Genomic DNA, 20,106 nt, shown 5'->3' with positions numbered 1-20,106 from the left:
TTTTTTAAGGAGTTTTGTTTTTTTAAAACGTCAAAACCAGACGGATTTTGATCCTTATATTCATCTAACCCTTTTGCCCCATAGAAGGGGTGGAAACTTTCTTCTTATTTCGCTTACTTAGGCATAGTTTTTTGGACTTGGAGAACGCCACGCGTGCAGCTTTTCCGTCCAAAACAAGGGTTGACATTCTATGCAAAGCGCTGAGCATATTTATAATACATTAACATGATTTTGACACTAATACAAAGACAAACGACACAATGCAGTCATAGTTTATAAAATAAGTCCTCTTTTTAGTTTACACAATTATTTAAAAAAAAAACCGAAAATTACCATTAAATTAAAATACATAATATAATTTCAAATTGAAACGAAACCTTTCCAACGTGGGTTGTATAGACGGTTAGGTTCTCTTAAGGTCTAAAAATGAAACCGAAGGACTAACTGGCTTTAATATAAATATTTTTTTACAATTATTGTCAACAGCTGTCGATAAACCTTGGATCGCCCCCATTAAAATTTGATTTGAAATTATATTTTAAACAAACACTCAAATTATAAATACAACTTGAAGACATTAAATTAACTCAATATATTTTTTTTTTTATAAAAATTGAAATAATAATTTTGATTAACTATTATTGAAATACAAACGCAAACCATTAAATTAAATTAATATTTATTTACCTACCTTCCTTCTTAAAAAAAAAAAAAATTATAATTTATAAGAAGATATTTTTATCATATCAATTTTTGTTTAATACCTATTCATCCGCATGTCACACTTAGGCACCTAAGCACTTATTTACACATTTAACCATTTATTCCAATCGCTTTCGCAAAAAAAGGCATAACTATATGTGAACAAAAATCTATCCAAAAATGTACAAATGGTTTTTTGTACAAACTTTTATTGTAGTACATCAAATTTCTGTGCAACAAATACATAGCATTTGGATGATATGTAGGTGCAACACTCGAGAGAGCGTTTTATATGGAAATTTTATGATAAAAAATATTTAAAAAAATGCCTTACCTACCACAAACTAAACGTTTGACGAACAAAAGAGGTTATCGTTCGAGTAGGTATAGCCAATATAATATTATGTACAACAATAATAACAGTATCCACAGCGTTGGATGAGTTTGGCGTTTTCCCTATTGCTAAAAGGGAAGTTGGGGCTATATTATTATTATTAGGTAAGTTTGTCTATGCTAAACTTTTTAGCGTCTACCTTAATGCATAACATTGTTAAACGGACTTGGTTGGAACAAGTACGACAAAGTGCGGCAAGTTGAGTGTAAAACACTGTGTATAATATGTTATTTCAATATATTATTATAGAACACACATCGCCGACTTAGTAATAAAATTGTAGCTCGGTTAATGCATTATGTATCCAAGTACCTAAGTACGGTCCGGCTGCTGAATTTAGACTTTTTTTTTTTAACCGAATTTTTCCAAAAATCAACAAAAACAGATATCTACTTTGGTTGCGGCCGTTCACCGTGAAAAAAAACGCCGTCGGTTTTGTTTATTTATTATTGTTGTTGTTGTTGTTTATTTTTAGTCGTTTTATTTTATCGGTCGACGACCGGTTCGGGCCGTTTAACAGCAGCAACAGCAGCCGCTGTATGTGAAATGCATTTGAGAGCAAAACACCGGCGGCTGCTATCAATAATAATAATATATTGTTTTCAATTAAAACTCGGTCGTTAAGTGCGGTTCGACCGAATTTCGGACCCGGCAAACGGCTAACGACGAGGGGTTAACGCCTAAACGGCTCATAAAAAAAAAAAAGTTTCGGATTTTACCGCGTTAAGTTGCGTTAGCAAAGTTAAAAATTAATAAAAGTGCGGCCAACTCGATTGTATCCAACACTATCAAAGGCGGTTTGTTCGCCAAAACCACACTAGGGTCTGGTCAATTTTCGAACCTAACCTAACCTAACCCGCCACACCAGGGAAGGGGAGGGTTTTCACATTACTTCCCCCTGGTAGGCATCATTTATTGAACAAAGAAAATCGACCCATCTATTGAATATTATTACAAAAATACCGGTTTCCTCTGAAGTGAGGCGGCCTAACAGTATCTTATATCATATACGATATTATAATAATTTTAATTTTTAATTTTTAGCATCTAGTTTAAACCTAACCTAACCTAACCTCACCTAACCTCATCTAACCTCACCTAACCTCACCTAAACTCGCCTAACCCAACCCAACCCAGCCTAACCTAACCTAACTTTTTTTGGGGGTCTACAGGCGAGGGGTTGGAGGGTGTCGCTTCGGGGCTTACCCGCATATCCAAGAGTGCCTCCGCCTGGGAGCCGCGCCCACCACTCCGGGCGACAGCAGCATAACCGTGCCGCCGCATCCGCTGGCCGAATGGGCGGCTTCCCTGGACGGCCGGCCGCCCAATTTGGACGCCAACTGCACGACCGCGGTCGGCGGCTGTTCGCCCGCCGAAGACGCCAAACTAATGCGCACTTCCGGAACCTGGACGGTACCGCCGCCGCCGCCGCCAGTTCCGGTGTTCATCGTCTCAACGGCCGCGGATACCGACGGATATATATATCAATAATATCCGATGATTAACCGGTGGCGACGGACGGCCACCGTCGACGCGATACACACATCATATTAATATAACGAGAGAGAAGAAAAAAAAAACGCCACTGAAAACAAATAGCAGCCGCGAGACGAGACGGGATTGAAAAAACGCGAACCCGGCAAAACGGAAACGGACACGGGACGGACGCGCGACGACGACGACGACCGGACGGCGCGCGGAACGTGACTGCCGAGCGGCGGACTCGCGCTAAAAGTCGGCCGGCCGGTCGCCGCCGCGTCGAGCATGGTCTACCCGCGTGTCACTCCGCCTCCTTCCCGCAACACCCGCCTCCTGTACACCTCGGCCTCCTCCTCCACCTCAGCCGCCTCGACGACCGCCGCCGCCGCCGCTGAACAACCGCTTCGCCGGATCGCACGCCGCGCGGCAATGTTACATATTTTCGTTTGTACCGTTTCAAAATAATGTTTTTTTCAAATTCACTAGTTTTTTTCGATACTTATTCAACCTTACCTAACTTACTTTCGATTTTCGTTGAACCCTTCGATGCCCTATTTTTTTAGGAAAACAAAAAAAGTGGAAAATTACACTTTGACCGTAGTCAATTTCCTAGTTGCTATATTGTGTTAGTGTATTTTTGTTACATTTTTTAGTATACAATATTTTTATTTACCTAGTATTAGGATTTAGAAATTTAACCTAGCCTTACATTTTGTTTGTACTGTTTCAAAACAATGTTTTCTAAATTAACATGTTTTTTGATACACTTTCGTTTAACCATTCAATGCCCAAACCTAACCTAACCTAACCTAACCTAACCTAACCTAACCTAACCTAACCTAACTTAACCTCACCTAACCTAACCTAAACTCCCGGATAGCGAATTCGTCAAGAAACCATCTTATGATGGCAGCGGTGGGCCTTCATGGCCTGTTAATTTTTAACAGTGTTTACTTGGAACTAGAGTTGTGCGAATTGTTATTTTTCGAATAATTATCATATCAAAATTGTTTCAAACAAAAAAGTGGTCACTGTTTATTATACTGGTTTTATATGTTTTGTAAATGTAGTAGGTATATATTATTGAATTGTGTTACTCGAATAATTTTTTTACTCGAATATTATTGTGTTGTCTCGATATTTGTTTAGATAACGTTTCATTCGAATGATGCACATTTCTGTCGTTTCGTTGGTTTTTTTACTGCACCCGAATATTTACAAAACTAAAAAAAGTCAAATTATATGGCTTAGAGACACATCAAATTTAAGATAATATGAATGTTTACTGTTTATCACTAGAGCCAACATTGTAATACTATTATAATTATTCGCCACGTGGTTACATGTTTTATTTCAAATGTCATTCCTTTTAATTATTGTAAAATATACACTCTTCTCGACTGGAATAATTGTACGAAGATGTTTTATACGGTTTTACATTGACCGGGCCCCTTTAACATTACTCTTCTTACAATAATAATTATTATTTGTTATGTAACAAATAACATCATTTTTGGCCTGCCGGTCATCGATTATTATGTAATCACAGTCGAATAATAAAGTTGGTTATTTTCAGTATTAGTCCTAAAAGGATTATAACACGGACTAACTGTTTATTTTAATCATGTTTCACATGATTACAGTTCTAAAAGTATTAGAAGTAATGGGAATGGTCTAACAGCTGATTAAATGCATAATTATATACATACATTGCTACAAAAAAAGAAAAATTTTGTTTTCAGACAATGTTTAAGACAATTTTACAGGCGTTTCAACCCGATATAACCTTTTGGTATACCATTTTTTTTTTTTGCACAATATGTAATTGGATGCCAGAAAACCCGTAAAAAATGTCCTATCTTTCCGTCGTATCGTTATGATAAACTCTAAGTATAATGTTATCAATAGAAAAACATCAATAGTAACATTTACACACCTATTATTATTCTACAAGGAATACAATCTCTATTGTGTATGGAGATCTGACGCTTCATTGACAAGTAGTTTTCTCTCAAGGATGCGAGTCGGTCCGGGTCAATGTAGTTTCGTTGAAGTATTATTATTATTTTGTCCAAATGCCGCCATTACAATTATATGTTTTATACCGTTAAAATAACACACAACCGTCGTTTTGATGATAAATAAATTAAGCAATACCGACAAGACTTCCTAGTGTCAAGTTAAACGCAAAGGCTCTAAGCTATGAATATTTTATTAATACTTAGCTGCCTGGGGCGTGGGCTGCGAAGGCAATTTAATAATATGATATCCTATACAATAAACGCAAGGGCAATAAACAAATACAATTATTCATACGAAAAACAGTTGCATATTATTGTACATTTAACAGCGATAATACTACTATAACTGATAAGTCATATTATGTTTGCAAAAGTCAAAAACAAATTAAAAATATGTACCAGAGAATTACAATTCCGCCATGCTGGTCACACTGCAGCTGGCCTTTTTGCTTACTTCATACAATTTTACCACTTACCGACACACAGACCGAAAGTGCCTGAGATTATCGTACTTAGGTCGCATTGTGCCGCCGGGCAAACTCAAATATAATAATAACAGCTATATTACTACTATACTATATTATATTATGTAAATGACATAGCCTTAGCCAAAAACCAATACCACCACAGCCACCCGCCGAGATGCATTAATAATAATAATAATGTAGGCATAGTGTACGAAAATGTATCAATGCGACTAAACGCGATTCAAATGCATCTCTTAAACGAAAATTGTCGATAAAAAATTAATTTTTACACACTAAATAGGCGTGAGGTGTGAGCTAGTGGGGAGGAAGGGTGTAAGACTGGTAAAAATATCAAAATTGAGAGTTGAAAGACATAAACATGTCTTCTGGGCATGGGATTTTGTTAATTATTTTATTGCACTGGCTAAAATCGAAAATAACTGTTTTATTTTAGTGAGAACACACATTTTCGTTATTGGCTTCTTTCATTATGTCGAAGGCGATTCATGTAATAAGAAGCAACCATAGTAGATAAACATAAAACAACTAGATAGCCCATTCGATGGTAAAGTCCCACAAGAGCCTTGCAGTTTGGCAGCTATCTACCAAGAGGGAAAATTTTACACCCTTATGATGGTACCTGAAATAATTGATAAGACCATGAATTATAATATGATAACAGCCAAACAATGATAATATTGATTATTATTGATCAAGACTGCATTATCATTGTTTTGATAACAGTTATCATAACATACTATATTTCATGACAAAATCGAAAATGTCATGGCTCAATCATAGTTTTTAAGCAAACTATTTTATTATGGTAATTACCTACTAGCACAATTTAAATTGAAAACGAAATCCAAACAAAACAATATTTAAATGACAATATTTTATTACATTGTACACGGTTAACTATATAATACGACAAGGGTACATGGTCAAAATTGACTTGTGCCCTTTTTGCCAATAAATCAAAAACAAAACCAACAATCTGTTAAAAAATAACTGGTTACTGATCCGAAGAAACGTGGGACGACGATAAAGAACGGTTTGGTTTAGGGTAATTTTTTTTTGTTCGATAAAAAAAAACAAAACCAAACAAAATTGCAAGTCGAATGGAATTACTGTAAAAACCGTTTTCGATCCGATCGGGCAACGAGTGAGGGTTTATCATACAATTACGGGTCGACTTCGGTATACGTCTTACATAATACACGAATTTATAAAAAAAACAAGAAAAAGGCAAACCTATTTGGGGGATTTGCGTTTTTACGACTTGCCTTAACCCACTCGGCCCTTTTTTCCCCAATATATTACAGTAATTGTACACGTTTAATCTAAATCGGCTCGCACTCCGGTAAACGCGGTTACAATAGTAATAATAATTACAATAACACGGTTGTTATTTTACTTAAAAATCCTATAAGACCCTGTAAGGTTTCTTGTTATTATTGTTATTGACACGCCATAAGTAACAAACTGGGTCATGTGTGTGTGTGGGAGTATTTTTCACGCCAAATCAAAACCTTTATGCTTATCCGAATAGTCCATGACAATCCTAGCCACGCAGGCAACGGTAGGAACAGAGGGTAAACCACTCTTGGAAATCGGTGAACAAATCCTTAGAAATACCTGTATGCCTTTGAAAATTACTGTAAATCTTTGGAAATTGCTGAAAATCTTTGGATCGCTATAAGTCTTTAGAAATTTCTGGAAATCTTTGGAAATCATTGGAAATCTTTGGAAATCACTGGAAATCTTTGGAGATCTCTGTAAATCTTTAAAAAGCTTTTGAAATCTCTAAAAATCTTTGAAAATCTTTAGAAATTTCTGAAAATCTTAGAAAATCTCTGTAAATCTCTTTAAATTACTGGAAATTGTTGGAAATCATTGTAAATGTTTGAAAAGCTTTGGAAATATCTAAAAATTTCTGGAAATCTTTAGAAATCTTGAAAATCTGACATCTGGTGTACAAGTTATTCAATAGTGGTTTACCCTCTGGTTAAGAATGTATAAAAAACACTTGGGTAATCCTAGCAATATATTATGTACACATACAGGGTGATCAATTAAACGCACAACACTCATCCCTGCCGTCCAAAATTTTAAATTTTAGTAACTTTAAAATTGTTTATACAAAATCGGTTGTCGACCAGTCAAAATATTCGGCAAAACTATTCTTAATTAAAACAGTTCACTTAATATCTACATTACCATTTAAGTTTTCCATAGAGCTCTGGAGAAAAAATAGAAAACATTCAAAATCGAATATAATTGTCTAATGTTGTAAGATAAACAAAACTGGCGTTTCAAAAAAGAAAAACTAAAAAATTGCAATTCTTTTTAAGAGAAAACCCGTGTCTTACGTTGAACTTATCATGCTGTACATAGGCAGCTACATGGGTAATCCTTACAATAAAGTATGTACACATCTTATTTGTCAAACGGTACATCTATCGACAAACATGTCGGACGGGATATCTACAACAGCCATCTGACGTTTGAGATTTACTTGGTTTTTATTCGGTGTAAGTCCTTTTTTAGATTGAAGCTCAATAATACATTGTCATTTGTATACAAATCGCTTACACAGGCAAATGAGATAAAAAAAAACAAGATAGACTATCTGCATACATAATTCTTTGGCTTCTTATTAAAGCTACATAAAGAAATTGCGTTTAAATGTAATTAATTTTATTAAAATATACTGCAAGTTTTTAATGTAAAAAATGCCCTGAGAATTGTTTAATATGAATTTTCTGTTAATTTGTTCAAACGGATTTAGTCACTTGGTTAATTCGAGAGGATTTCCACTAACGTGAAACGTAGGGAAATTGGATAATTGATTCTGTGGAAACACACACCACCGGGAAATTCCATTGTCAACAATGTAAATTTATTTAAAGCTTTTGTTTTCTAGTTGTGGTGGAGAGCGGGAAAGGGATCGTTTTGTGTTATTTCATTAACATGCGGTTTTTGGGTATTTCCATGTGAACGCAACCATAAAAATAATTAATTTAATGATAATTTATTTGTTACTCGCACACTGCTGTACGGTCGGTCAGTATTTTGGCAATGGACAAACATAAAAAAATTCAAGTGAATTTCATGACAAAATTTTCTAGAATCTACCCACGTCAGAGTTAGAGTAGACCTTTTTTATTTATTCCTCTTAACGAGCGCTGTCAGCACAACTGAGAAAGCTAATTTTAATTCTCTATGGTGTCACTATAAAATAGCATGTTATAAAATCCAAGAGCCGAAATTACCATCTGTAGAATTCCATACTAAGAATGTGTATTACCATTGAGTAGGTATTAAGTGCATTTAAAATAATAATAATAATTTGATAAAAAAGGTGGAAAATGGAATAAAAATGTTATCGAAAGTATTTGACATTGAACAGTGCACGTCACCCGCGTGGAATTTATAAAAAGTAAGAAAATATTTAGTGTAACCGATAAGTTTAATGCTTTCCAAGTGTATCTGGTTACCTGACATTTTTTTATTGTGTAGTAGATGACAATATTTTTATTACTGTTAAACCGTAGCCGGGCGAGTCCAGCGTGTATTCGCAGATTGTAAAATGTGTGTACCAATTTCATGGAAAGTAAAAATGCTACGTTGCTTTTCCATGATACATACATTAAAATGCTAGGCACATATTTACATAATACAACTAGATTGCTAACTAGTGAAAAGAATGGAAGTCGACGTCAGAAATTTTTGTGGGATTTATGTGTGTATAAAATACTATAATATACATCTGTGATTCTGCGCTATCAGCTTGATTTTTAATTGACATAAGCAGTGATAACAGTTATAAACATGTGATAAGGTGTTAATTCCCACAAAGATGGCGGAAAATGGTACAATCTAGTTTATTATATATACATCAAGAATGTTAGGTCAGGTGATGATAACGTAATAATAACACACCTTCGTATGTTTGATAAATATGTTTATGATAAATCATAGACATCTGACAGTGTAGCCAACCGAGGAAAACAAAATATTCCTAATTTGTCCAATGTCATCCGAAATTACAGTATATTATGATATAAGACTCCGTCGTGTATTTGATAAATCACAGAAAAAACAATTAATTTCACGGACAAAACAATAAATGTTTACAAAATGGCAGCCAATGCGTTCCATATTATATTGAGTTCAGTGTCTGCAACACAGTTTTTCTTTTGTTTTTTCTAGCAATTAACGCAATTTGTACCGATTGAAAATTTATCGTCAGTCCCATAGCGACACTTTCGACAATTATTTACACTTATCTTCTGGACACCAGTGCCAGTATTTTTCAATTTCGCAGAGAAGGTACTCTTTATTGCTATATATCAATCATAATTGCATCTTGCTTGATACAAGTGTCAGACACCTTGGAAAATTCAAAAGAAGCTTACATTGCAGAGTCAAGACTTCCAAAAATACATAAAAGGCTCTGGTTTAATTATTGCTAAACTCCAAAGATCTAACGAGGAAGCGGTTTAACGATTCAGGTTTTTTTATAATGCGTCGCGTGACCCACATGAATGCATAACATTTTAGCATTTCACTTGTGTCTATGCACATGTGTTAGAGAACTCATAGCGTCACCCCTATATTATATTATAAATAAGTCTTTTGTTTTGTGTTGTACGAATGTGTGACGTACATTGCACACGTCATACACGTTAATGAATATAATTTGATTAATACCGAAAACCGACCAATGCACAAGGAAATTACCATACGGGATAATATTCCGTACAACTATTATCATATCCGACGGGTTTCCAATAGTAATGTAGAAAAAGAAATATTTTTTTTAAAGGTGTATAATATATTAGTAGATAAATGATTGATACTATGGTGATCAATAGTCGAAAAAAAATGCCCAATAGGTATATTATTTTAACGTCGACTAAATGTAATAAGTAGCGTTGATTATTATTAGAATACAATTTTAAAAAGTCATTATATTTAAGTCACTATTTAAAATAGGAATGTTAGAATAAATTTAATATTGCTTATGTTATTACACAGAAAAAATAAAAAATACATAATTGATGTAGCTACTAAAAATAGTAATTTCACAGTCAGCCATGTAGCTATAATTTTACTGGTGGATTTCCTAAAGAAATATTTCTTTTAACTGAGTAAAGTCCTCTATAAAAACGTGTCGGTGGTCAGTTTTTACATAAGTAGTAGATTTTTTCCCGCTTGTAATTGAAACTTACACCGTTGGACTTGGATGGATAACGTTTTGCTGATCAAACTTTTTAAAATGGCATAGTTTGTGATGTACCTGCGGTGGGAAATGGCAAGATGGTAAATAGCATTGATAATATATATTCAAGTGTTGGTAACAATGAAATGTAAATTAATTTAGTAGCTACGCGCATAAGTAAAATCTAAGAGGATCTAATTAAGGAAGAAATAATAATTCTTATCCCAGGGGATGTCGGTACAAAGAGAACAGTGAATTATTCATGATTGAAACAGCGACTGATCATCTTAAACATGTTAATATTACATATAACTACAGAGCAAAATCTCATTGCTTACTGGCTACTAAAGATTATGAATACTATTAACATTTGAAGATGTCCCAACAATAATAACGACAAGATTATCACAAGGCCGTGTGTATAGTAAAAATAACAGAAACCGATTGTCGACTAACGGATCGACGACTTTAAAAAATCATGTTATTATTAATGTGATGACACAACGGAAACGGCTAAACCTAACCGGAAGGTTAATAGACTTCGTGTCATCACACAAATGAAACGCCGCTTAACGTTATTTGATATTTTAATATCATACGGGTAATTGTCCAATAGTAAACCCTTTCAAGCAATAATTTTTTATAGATAATAAAAAAAACTACCGGGTAAACTATTTTTTTAGCCCTTGTGTACCCACTACCCCAAAGGTGAACGTGTTTTATCGCATTAACGTGCCTCGAAATGATAAAAAACAATGTCACGCTGTTGCATATTACTTATTACGGTTATCAGACCAAAACAACCTTTGGGAGAACCCTTAGAATAAAGAAAATATATATTATAGAGCTGTAATATTTCATATTATAACGCCATGTGTTACTCAGCAACGAAGTAATCAAAAAGCTCAGTGACAGTGTGACCACCTTAATTGGAAAAAAATAATTTTTTTTTATCATCTATCCTTACCAATTATACGGATAAATGGAAAAATTCACATTTCCTTTTGATAAAATGGTAACGAGATAACATTATAACTGATAAATCGTATTAGCCACACTAATATAAACCATATGATAAAGCAAGTTTTTACTAAAAAGTAAAAATATATTCGACCGGTTTCACCAACTATTATTAAATACACTCTTAACATAATGTTTCACCATAACAATATTATTTTGTTAAATTATATTTGTTAAATCAACAAAATGTTAGGTGGGTTACCAAAACGGTTACCTTGATTACAACGTTCTCATTGGTTATCACGAAATGTGATAACTGATAAGTGATAATAATATAATTTTATAATCAAATCTCAACTTGTAATGTATTAATCTATCTATGGCATTTTAACATGCCATAGAACTTTTTAACAAGCTGATTAACCTAACGATCGTTTTAACATCGTTTTAAGGCTAACAAATCTCGACGAAACCCAATTTTCACTAACTAATTGTTAGATATAATTAACAATAAGTTAAATCACAAACTCATGAGTGAAATAATTATGAGATGGACATTTTTTGATTTCGAAAATATTTTTTAATTGAAATAGTCGTGATGAAAAAGCGTTGATTTTGTATTACTTAACATTATAATATAATATGTTTGTTGGCTTTGCAGTTGGACGTAACCACCATTTAACTTAAATCGCGGACGTATTTAATCAGTTTATATATAATATATATCCTACCAAGAATTACTATATGGTTATTGTTCTCCTGGTCGATATTGATGGGATGTTTCTTTAATGGTATTTAAACGTGGAAGAAACCTATTCGGCCAAATAGACCTAAGCGTTATCAGTCATATCTCATAACAACTCATAACCTTTTCGGCCAATTTAATTTAATAGCTAAGCCAACAATACCATATTTGGCAACCAGTGATGTAAAAGTTATATATATATATATATATATTATAATTTATAATGTTCTAACTTTCTGCTAAACCTAAGTTCTTGTGTGCTGTCATCTGTGTGTGATACAAGTTAAATTAAGGAAGTAAGTTTATTTAGTATATTTAATTTATTCAAATTAAAAAAAAAAGAGTTTAATAAAATCAAAATAATTAATAAATAACGTCTTGACAATACCATAATATGAAGAAGCATTGCCCAAAAAAGGTGTATAAATATATATTATATATATATATATTTTTAAATCATTGGCTCCCAAATATGTTATTATTGGTATAGGTAGTGTGTTTAAGTTGAAATGCCGATTTAGTCGATAAAGGTGCCACCCTTTTAGCAGTGTTATTATTTCCTCCAAAACCGACGCTTTTGTAGACTGGTTATGTGTAAAAAAAAAAATGCAAGTTTTTCCAATGTTATTTTTTTGCCAATTCACAAAGTGTATGAATATTGACAATCGCCCGTCTGGTTGGTATTCCAAACAGCATTGTAGACATATTTTCATATTTTCTTCTAGCTAGTGTGTTGACTCTTAAACGCTTTTACAAGTACAACAATATTTGTCAGACTCTTCTCGCCTGACGCTCAACTACAGCACAGACATGAATTCATATTGAGATTGAAAAAAAATAACATAAGTTCATATATCTAATGTGGAATTTCGATAGTGTTATTCCATTATTATTGCTCGACCGGGCCGCTGTTTCGGTTAATCATTTATTTAATAAAGATTTTGGATTCATCGAGCGTTGACAATAATCTCTAGAACGGGCGATCGCTATGTAAGCTTTAAATCGCACTTAAATCCTTTACTAATTGCCCGTCACATATTATATTAATACAACAACAAATGTACGCCAATAATTTACCGGTTTAACGGCTTTGCATCCTTATATTTTGTAAACGGTAATGAGTGAATAACAAACAGAGCAATGCAAAAATATATCACACATAATCAAAAAAAACACAAACATAGTGAGTTAGATCTGTGAAAAAAATTCAGAACATTACTACAAAATTAGACAATACTAATTCAGATTTGATTATAAAATTATAATATTATCACTTATCAGTTATCACATTTCGTGATAACCAATGAGAACGTTGGAATCGTGGTAATCGCTTTGGTAACCCAACTAACATTTTGTTGATTTAAATATAACTTAACAATAATAACGTTATGGTGAAACTTACTAAATTTAAGCAGATGTTAAATTTAAACGAATTGCTAACTAACATTGTGTTAAGAGTGTATTCAATAATAGTTGGTGAAACCGGTGAATATTATTTATAACTTGGTTGGACATGCCACACAAAGCTCACTTGTGTCTATCAAATTGAAATCGATACCACTCCGACCTCAACATATTGATCGTCTTACAGTATTGTTTTTATAATAATATAATTACCGTTATTGTTGTATTGATATCGTTATTGTAATTAAAGACACGGTAAAACTGTTAACAATGCATTTAGGTCACACAGCGTGTAATCGAATTACTTTGCACGAAACGGATAGGGTTTAGTGTTGTTGTACGTCATTAGTATTGTTTTTTTTTTTTATTATGTTTAAGGTGTAACGCTACGACGGTGACGTTTTTGTTGGCAACACTGCAATTCAATACTTCCTCAAGCCTCGAGTAAGTGAAATAATTTATAAAATCTTCATCGTTTAAAAGTGAACTTACAAGAAAGTATGCTCAAGCTGTGTGGGCTAGCTGCAGTGTGACCAGAATGACGAAATTAAATTTCTCTGGTACATACTTTTAATGTTGTTTCACTACTGCAACCACGTGATACAAAACATATTGCTTATCAATTATAATATAGCATACACCTTATCATATGAAACTCAAATTTAAATACGGTAAGGATTATTCTGCGCAGCGTTTAATAACATTAAAAATAAAATAAATAATTAAAAAAAACCTTTTTTAAAAACATGCTTTTCTAAAAAGTAAAAAATAATTTTACTACAACAAAAATTTACCAATCGATTGTAGCACATTTTTTTTTTTTAATTTCAATTACTTTCGAAAATTAACTACAATTTTAAATAAAGTCCATAATAAATTTATCAGATAATGTTTTATATTTTAAGTTTTTTTTGTAATTGAAATTTGATTAAATTTTAGTTGAGACACATACATTTCATAGTGCTTAATGAATTTGGACAAATTTTATTTCTGTAGTTCGAACTAGCTGTATGGCAATAATATGGCTAATACAGATAAGTATTGGCCTTTTAAGACCTTTTTACAAACCAGTCTATTGCGGCGTTGATTCTACCATTTATGTGGGTGTGTGTGTGTGTTTCACATAATAATAAGTATTCATCATATATATAACTTGGGTTTGATTGTATTGAAAAAATATAAAAAAGACAATATTGCCATCGAGTTCGTGCGCGGCATGCGAATTGTACTTTTTACGACTAGAGTCTATCTGAATATATTTTTACCAAAAGATTTTTTTTGGTCGTTTCGATAACAAAAAAAAACCAAAATGTCTCCCCTCCCCCGCACCCTTAAGAACAGCACATTTATCGTGTGCATGTAATACAATATAATACAGGGTGATTCATTTGATCTAAGACACTAGTTTTTTCGAGGAAAATATGAATATTTTGAAAAATTACTTTTTCCCCTATACTTGCAGGTATTATTTTGATAGTCTTGCCTCTTGGTACATATTTCACTATTTTTTAATACTGCTAAACGTGGGAAATCATTTTTTTTATTGTTTATTGCTATTACTTTGTTGGAGGTTTATATTTGTATTAATGACTTTATATAAAATATTAAGACTTCAATATATATTTTTTTTTAATAAGGCTACTTGGTGTCAAGTATGCGAAGTACTACTATAACATGTAATGTAAGTTTGTCAGATATAAAAATATTTTATAACAAAAAAAAAATTAATTATATTAACTATTATTAATTATTAACGAGTATATGGTATATACTCGCATGACGTTATGAATGTCTTAACATAAATCTAGTTGCGCTCGCTTGATAATATTTAAATATAAAACAGTTAAGCTGTCTTGACTTTGGTCTTTTCTCCGACGGTATATGGGTACTTAAATCACATGGACGATTTGAGATGGCAAGAATGTCTAAGAAAATATAAAGAATACCAGTGTCGAGATGTGTCGTTTCATCCAGATGTTTTATGTCCCGTACAAGACGGACAATTTAAATATAAACAATTTGTAGATGTACCTTTGATGTATGAGAGTAATAAAAAAAATGTATAAAATATGTGTATTACTACATTTTGACAACCCTTCAAAAGCCAAGGGCTCTAAAAGCAACTGCTATTTGATTGATTTGAAATATTGTTGACAAAAAATAAATTTCTACATTTCTGTGTAAAAACCAAACAAATCCAACCATCGGTCGCCGAGAGATATAAAAAAAATTATTTTTATCCCTCTAAATGTGGCAATTAAAACCTCATGTTAAGCACACAACCTTTTTTTTTTATTAATTAGGGTTTTTTTTTACGGAAACATATGGTTAGATATAATTGTTTGCTTTTATCAACGAGCATTAAACGGATTGGTAGATTACCAGTGGTTTATTCAAATGTCTCCTATTTAATGTCAAAACCGTCATTACAATAAGTTAAGTCAATTTTAACCTTTCAACTTAACTGCGTGCTTGGTTTTTGTTGTATTAACCTAATTCGTATTTAATACTTATTTCATATTAATCGTTATATCCACCCGGTAAAAGTTTGTGAGACACTATTATTAGACTATTTTATAGAAATGGATATTTATGAACTATTATTATAGAGACAGTGGATTAGAGGTAAGATATTACAGATACAAGCTTAGAGGACATTTCCATGTATTGACGATGTATCTGCATAAAGTCTGCATATACTGTTAACTTTCATTTTTTTGTAGTTGAGTTTTCACAATATTCACACTTTTGAGTACATCAGCTTTTCCTAAACTATTCTAAAAAGGTCAAGGGGAGGGAACTGCTATACTCTGAAATTTTCATACAGGACTACTACCCTTCTCTTCCCCTGTGCCCTTCGAGCGGTATAGGCGCCCCGAAGTGATGGGCCAAGCGAAATGCGAGGGTGCCAATTTTCGGGGAAAACCCACGTTTAAAAACGTCGTGCTGATTTATTGCCGTCCGGGCCGTCACCCGCGTGACATGATGTATGTGTCGGGGTTGCATTCGTCCATAAAGTGTCGGATTATAGTCAGAGAATTCGAATCGAACGACGGTAATATAATTAGTGGAGTTCCTATGTGTTCACTAGCCTTTACACGCATTTGCCGGATGACAAAATTAATTGAATGTCAAAAAAAAAAAAAAAAAATAGGTCTCCCGTCGAAAGTATATTTTTTTTTCGTTTAGCTGTATCGAATAAAAAAAAAACAACAAGTATGCCATGAGCTGAGAAGGTATTGTTTTTTGATTTTAAAAAGATGTGTGTGTGTGTGTGTGTGTGACTGAATCATACCTAAAAGGTATATTTTATTGAAAACTCGCGCCTTCCCCTTTGAAAATGAAAAAAAAAAAAAAACACTCGACAATTTTACATAGTTTTTTTTCTCTTTTACAAATAGTCGAATCAGCTCCAAATTTGTATGAAATATTATTCAGACAGATTATGATCAGAACAAAACAGTGGCGCCATTTCAGTTTCGATAGGCAAACCGCTAGCGAAGCTTCTTGCCACATTTTTTATAATCTTACATATTAATATTTTATATCGTCCATACACCGCAGCACAGTACTCATTACCATCGTTACTACTTCCTCGATTCCTCTCGCTTGGTATACACACTCAAATCATCTCAGTCTGTAGAACGTAATATGAACAGGTATTCATAAAAGGATTGAGAAGACAATGGCAATTTGCTTTAAAATTGTATTTCAACAGGACAGCTTATGGTTATTCATACGATTAGCACGAATCATGTCAGCAGCCTATACCCTGACCTTACTGAACCCTAGTGGTTTTTTTAAGTCCTCGCCAAAAACGTTTTCACGGTGTATATTTTAATAGCACGATTTTAGTCGCCCAAATTTGATATTGTTCACGGCACACGATTTGCATAACATTTGGATAGTATTATAATTTTTGGCGGAATACTTACTCTGATAATAATTGACGGTACATTATGTATACATTATTATGTTGGTAGGTTCTCTATACATCATGTATTGTAAACGTTGCAGATGCTAATCAGACTGTCACCTTTTCAGTGGTATTTTCATGCAAATTATTCACCCGACAACACACACACACACACACACACAGTCGTTTATCTAATTTGCCTTAATTACTATGGTAGTACACTCCATTTACATAAAACTATGGGTTAATGATGATTTATTATATTGCCATAATAAAATATAATCTTGTATTGGGCTTGCAAACAAATTACCAAGTTTGTCAATATTTTTTAATATTATATTTACACATGATATTTTTGAAACACACATATTTTTTATGCCGCATAGGTTCACTAAGAGGATGGTTTTTATAAGCAATATTTTTGTAAGAAAAGAGGTATTAATAAACAATAAGCATTTAACTTATTGTTAATTATACTTAACAATGAGTTAATGAAAATTGGGTTTCGTCGAGATTTGTTAGCCTTAAAACATTGTTATGACGACTGTTAAGTTAATCAGCCGAAATCAGCTTGTTAAAAAGTTAATTGGCATGTTAAAATGCCATAGATCGATTCATACATTACAAATTGAGATTTGAATATAAAATTATAATATTATCACTTATCAAATTTCGTGACAATTATTAACCAATGAGAACGTTGGAATCAAGGTAACCGCTTTGGTACCCGACTAACATTTTGTTGATTTAACAAAATAATATTGTTATGGTGAATCTTACTTAATTTCACCAGATGTTAAATTTAAATGAATAGTGTAACATTAATAGTGTAATAAATAATAGTTGGCGAAACCGGCTGTATATATTTTTACCCTTTAATTAAAACTTGCTTTATCATAATATGACATGTACGAGTGCGGCTAATATGGCTAATACGATTTATCAGTTATAACGTTATCTCATTACCACGTTATCACATGAAATGTGAATTTTTCCATTGATCTGTATAGTTGATAAGGATAAGTGATAAAAACAAGTATTTATTTTCATTTAAACTGGTCGCACTGCCGCTGACCTTGTTAAGTACAGCTTACTTATATGATATACGAAAGCTCTAAATTATATTTTTACTCTGCGATTCCGGTCTACACGTGGAAATTATTTATAACGGCTTTTGCCTGGGCTTCACCAAGAATCGCCTTATCAACAGCGCCAGATACATTATATATAAATATTATATGGGGATGTATTAATAGCGGACTTTGCCTTGTTCGGTCGGGTTGAAATATTAATGCCGGATTCTTCGGGCGTTATCTCTCAAGTGGCCGACAATGACATCTGAACATAAAAATGATGGAACACGCACAGGGTGTTGCCGTGTGCGACGGTGATGTGATATATTTCAACCATAAACAGGGCCATATATTTTTTTTAAGTATTCTTAAAACGGGTGGTTTTTGTTTTAACAATGGCTGTCGCCGAGTAGATAATTTTTTACACGAGAATATATTGATACTAATCGTCAATTTGCATGTACCACAACAGACATATGTCTTTTTTTAACTACAATTTACAACATATTTTTTTAACGCAAACTGATACACAAATCATAGAGGGAAAATTTTTTAGATTTTCATAAAAAAAAAAAAAATGTAAAATATCATTATATTATTATATTTTATAATGAATAGTAATTATTATTCGGATGAGCAATGCTAACATGACTCATATTATAATTAAATTGAATAAAACGGGCTTAAGGTTCAAGAGACTATTAGCATAATATTGTGTCATCACAGACATAATAAACAACTGTTTTAAACGATATTATATCATAAAATATTAATTGTATGTTTGGTAAACGGTTTTAGATAATCAGTAATTAGCTTTTAATGATCGGTCATTAGATATTATACAGCACACACAATTGAAAAAGCTATTTCGGGTATCATTATAAACCACCAAAACTACAAATGTGTATCGTATTCTGGCCAAGTGAAAAAAAACCATATAAAATCTAAAACAAATATAGAAGATTTTTGTATCTAAATAAATACCAAATGACATGTTTTCAACAAAGTTGTGTCGTTTGGCACATCAAACCTACAAATCTTGCGTTTTTTAATTAAACTCAATAATGAAACAGCCAATATTTTATTTTACAAAATGAAATGAAATATAGTAAAACGGTTTGAATATAGTACATGATAAAAAATAATATGTTGAATATTAATTTTGTGACAACCGGTCATAGAAAATAGTATGGGTTATAGTATAAAAAAAAGTATAGATGAAAAATATCTAGATGAAAAAAAGTTTGTATAGTAATCAAAACCATTCACAAATGGAATCGATAAAATCCAGGCACCGACTTTAGCGTTTTTATGGAGAACCCACTTTGAAATGTACACATTTTATGTACAATACATAATTATATATCAGCTTTTCGAAAAAAAAATAATAGAATAATTCTCAACTTTTAGCCAACACAAAAAAATCAAATTTTTAGATTATAAAATCAATTTTAATGACTTTTTGTTACTCGAAAAAATAAATCAATATATTTTGCCAGAAAGCTGAGATCGTTTTACATAAGAAACTTGCTTTCTTCATTATTTTTGATGGCCGAAGAAACTATAAAAAATAAAAACATTGAAAAAAGTTGCCAAGACAAAAACTGAAAATACTTTATACGACCGTGGCCAAAATCATCATCAACTTCTTAAGGCCAAGCCTTATCGTTTGTGTTCTTCTAGAGTTGTTGGTAAGAAGTGTGACATCTAGTCGATGG

The 20,106-nt window shown here is 32.6% G+C and overlaps 1 protein-coding gene across 2 annotated transcripts in view; it reads right to left on the bottom strand.

Moving 5' to 3' along the window:
• LOC126842641 (cAMP-specific 3',5'-cyclic phosphodiesterase) overlaps positions 1-20,106 on the bottom strand; it is a 255,397-nt gene that overhangs the window by 182,580 nt on the left and 52,711 nt on the right. The window contains exon 1 of one of the 2 annotated variants that reach the window (XM_050579687.1): positions 2,303-2,432. The exons of the other annotated variant lie outside the window; for it this stretch is intronic. Coding sequence (XP_050435644.1) covers positions 2,303-2,364 — 62 coding nt within the window. The 5' untranslated portion in view covers positions 2,365-2,432. Of the gene's footprint in view, positions 1-2,302; positions 2,433-20,106 lie in introns of those variants that run through there. 2 annotated transcript variants of the gene reach the window in all.

The sequence above is a fragment of the Adelges cooleyi genome, unplaced genomic scaffold (genome assembly GCF_023614345.1).
Source record: "Adelges cooleyi isolate 19-005CV unplaced genomic scaffold, UGA_ACOO_1.1 ACOO_flye_CR_arks_rails_tigmint_CR_PRNA_574, whole genome shotgun sequence".
Classification (NCBI taxonomy): Eukaryota; Metazoa; Arthropoda; class Insecta; order Hemiptera; family Adelgidae; genus Adelges; species Adelges cooleyi.
This window is presented reverse-complemented; position numbering and strand designations above follow the sequence as displayed.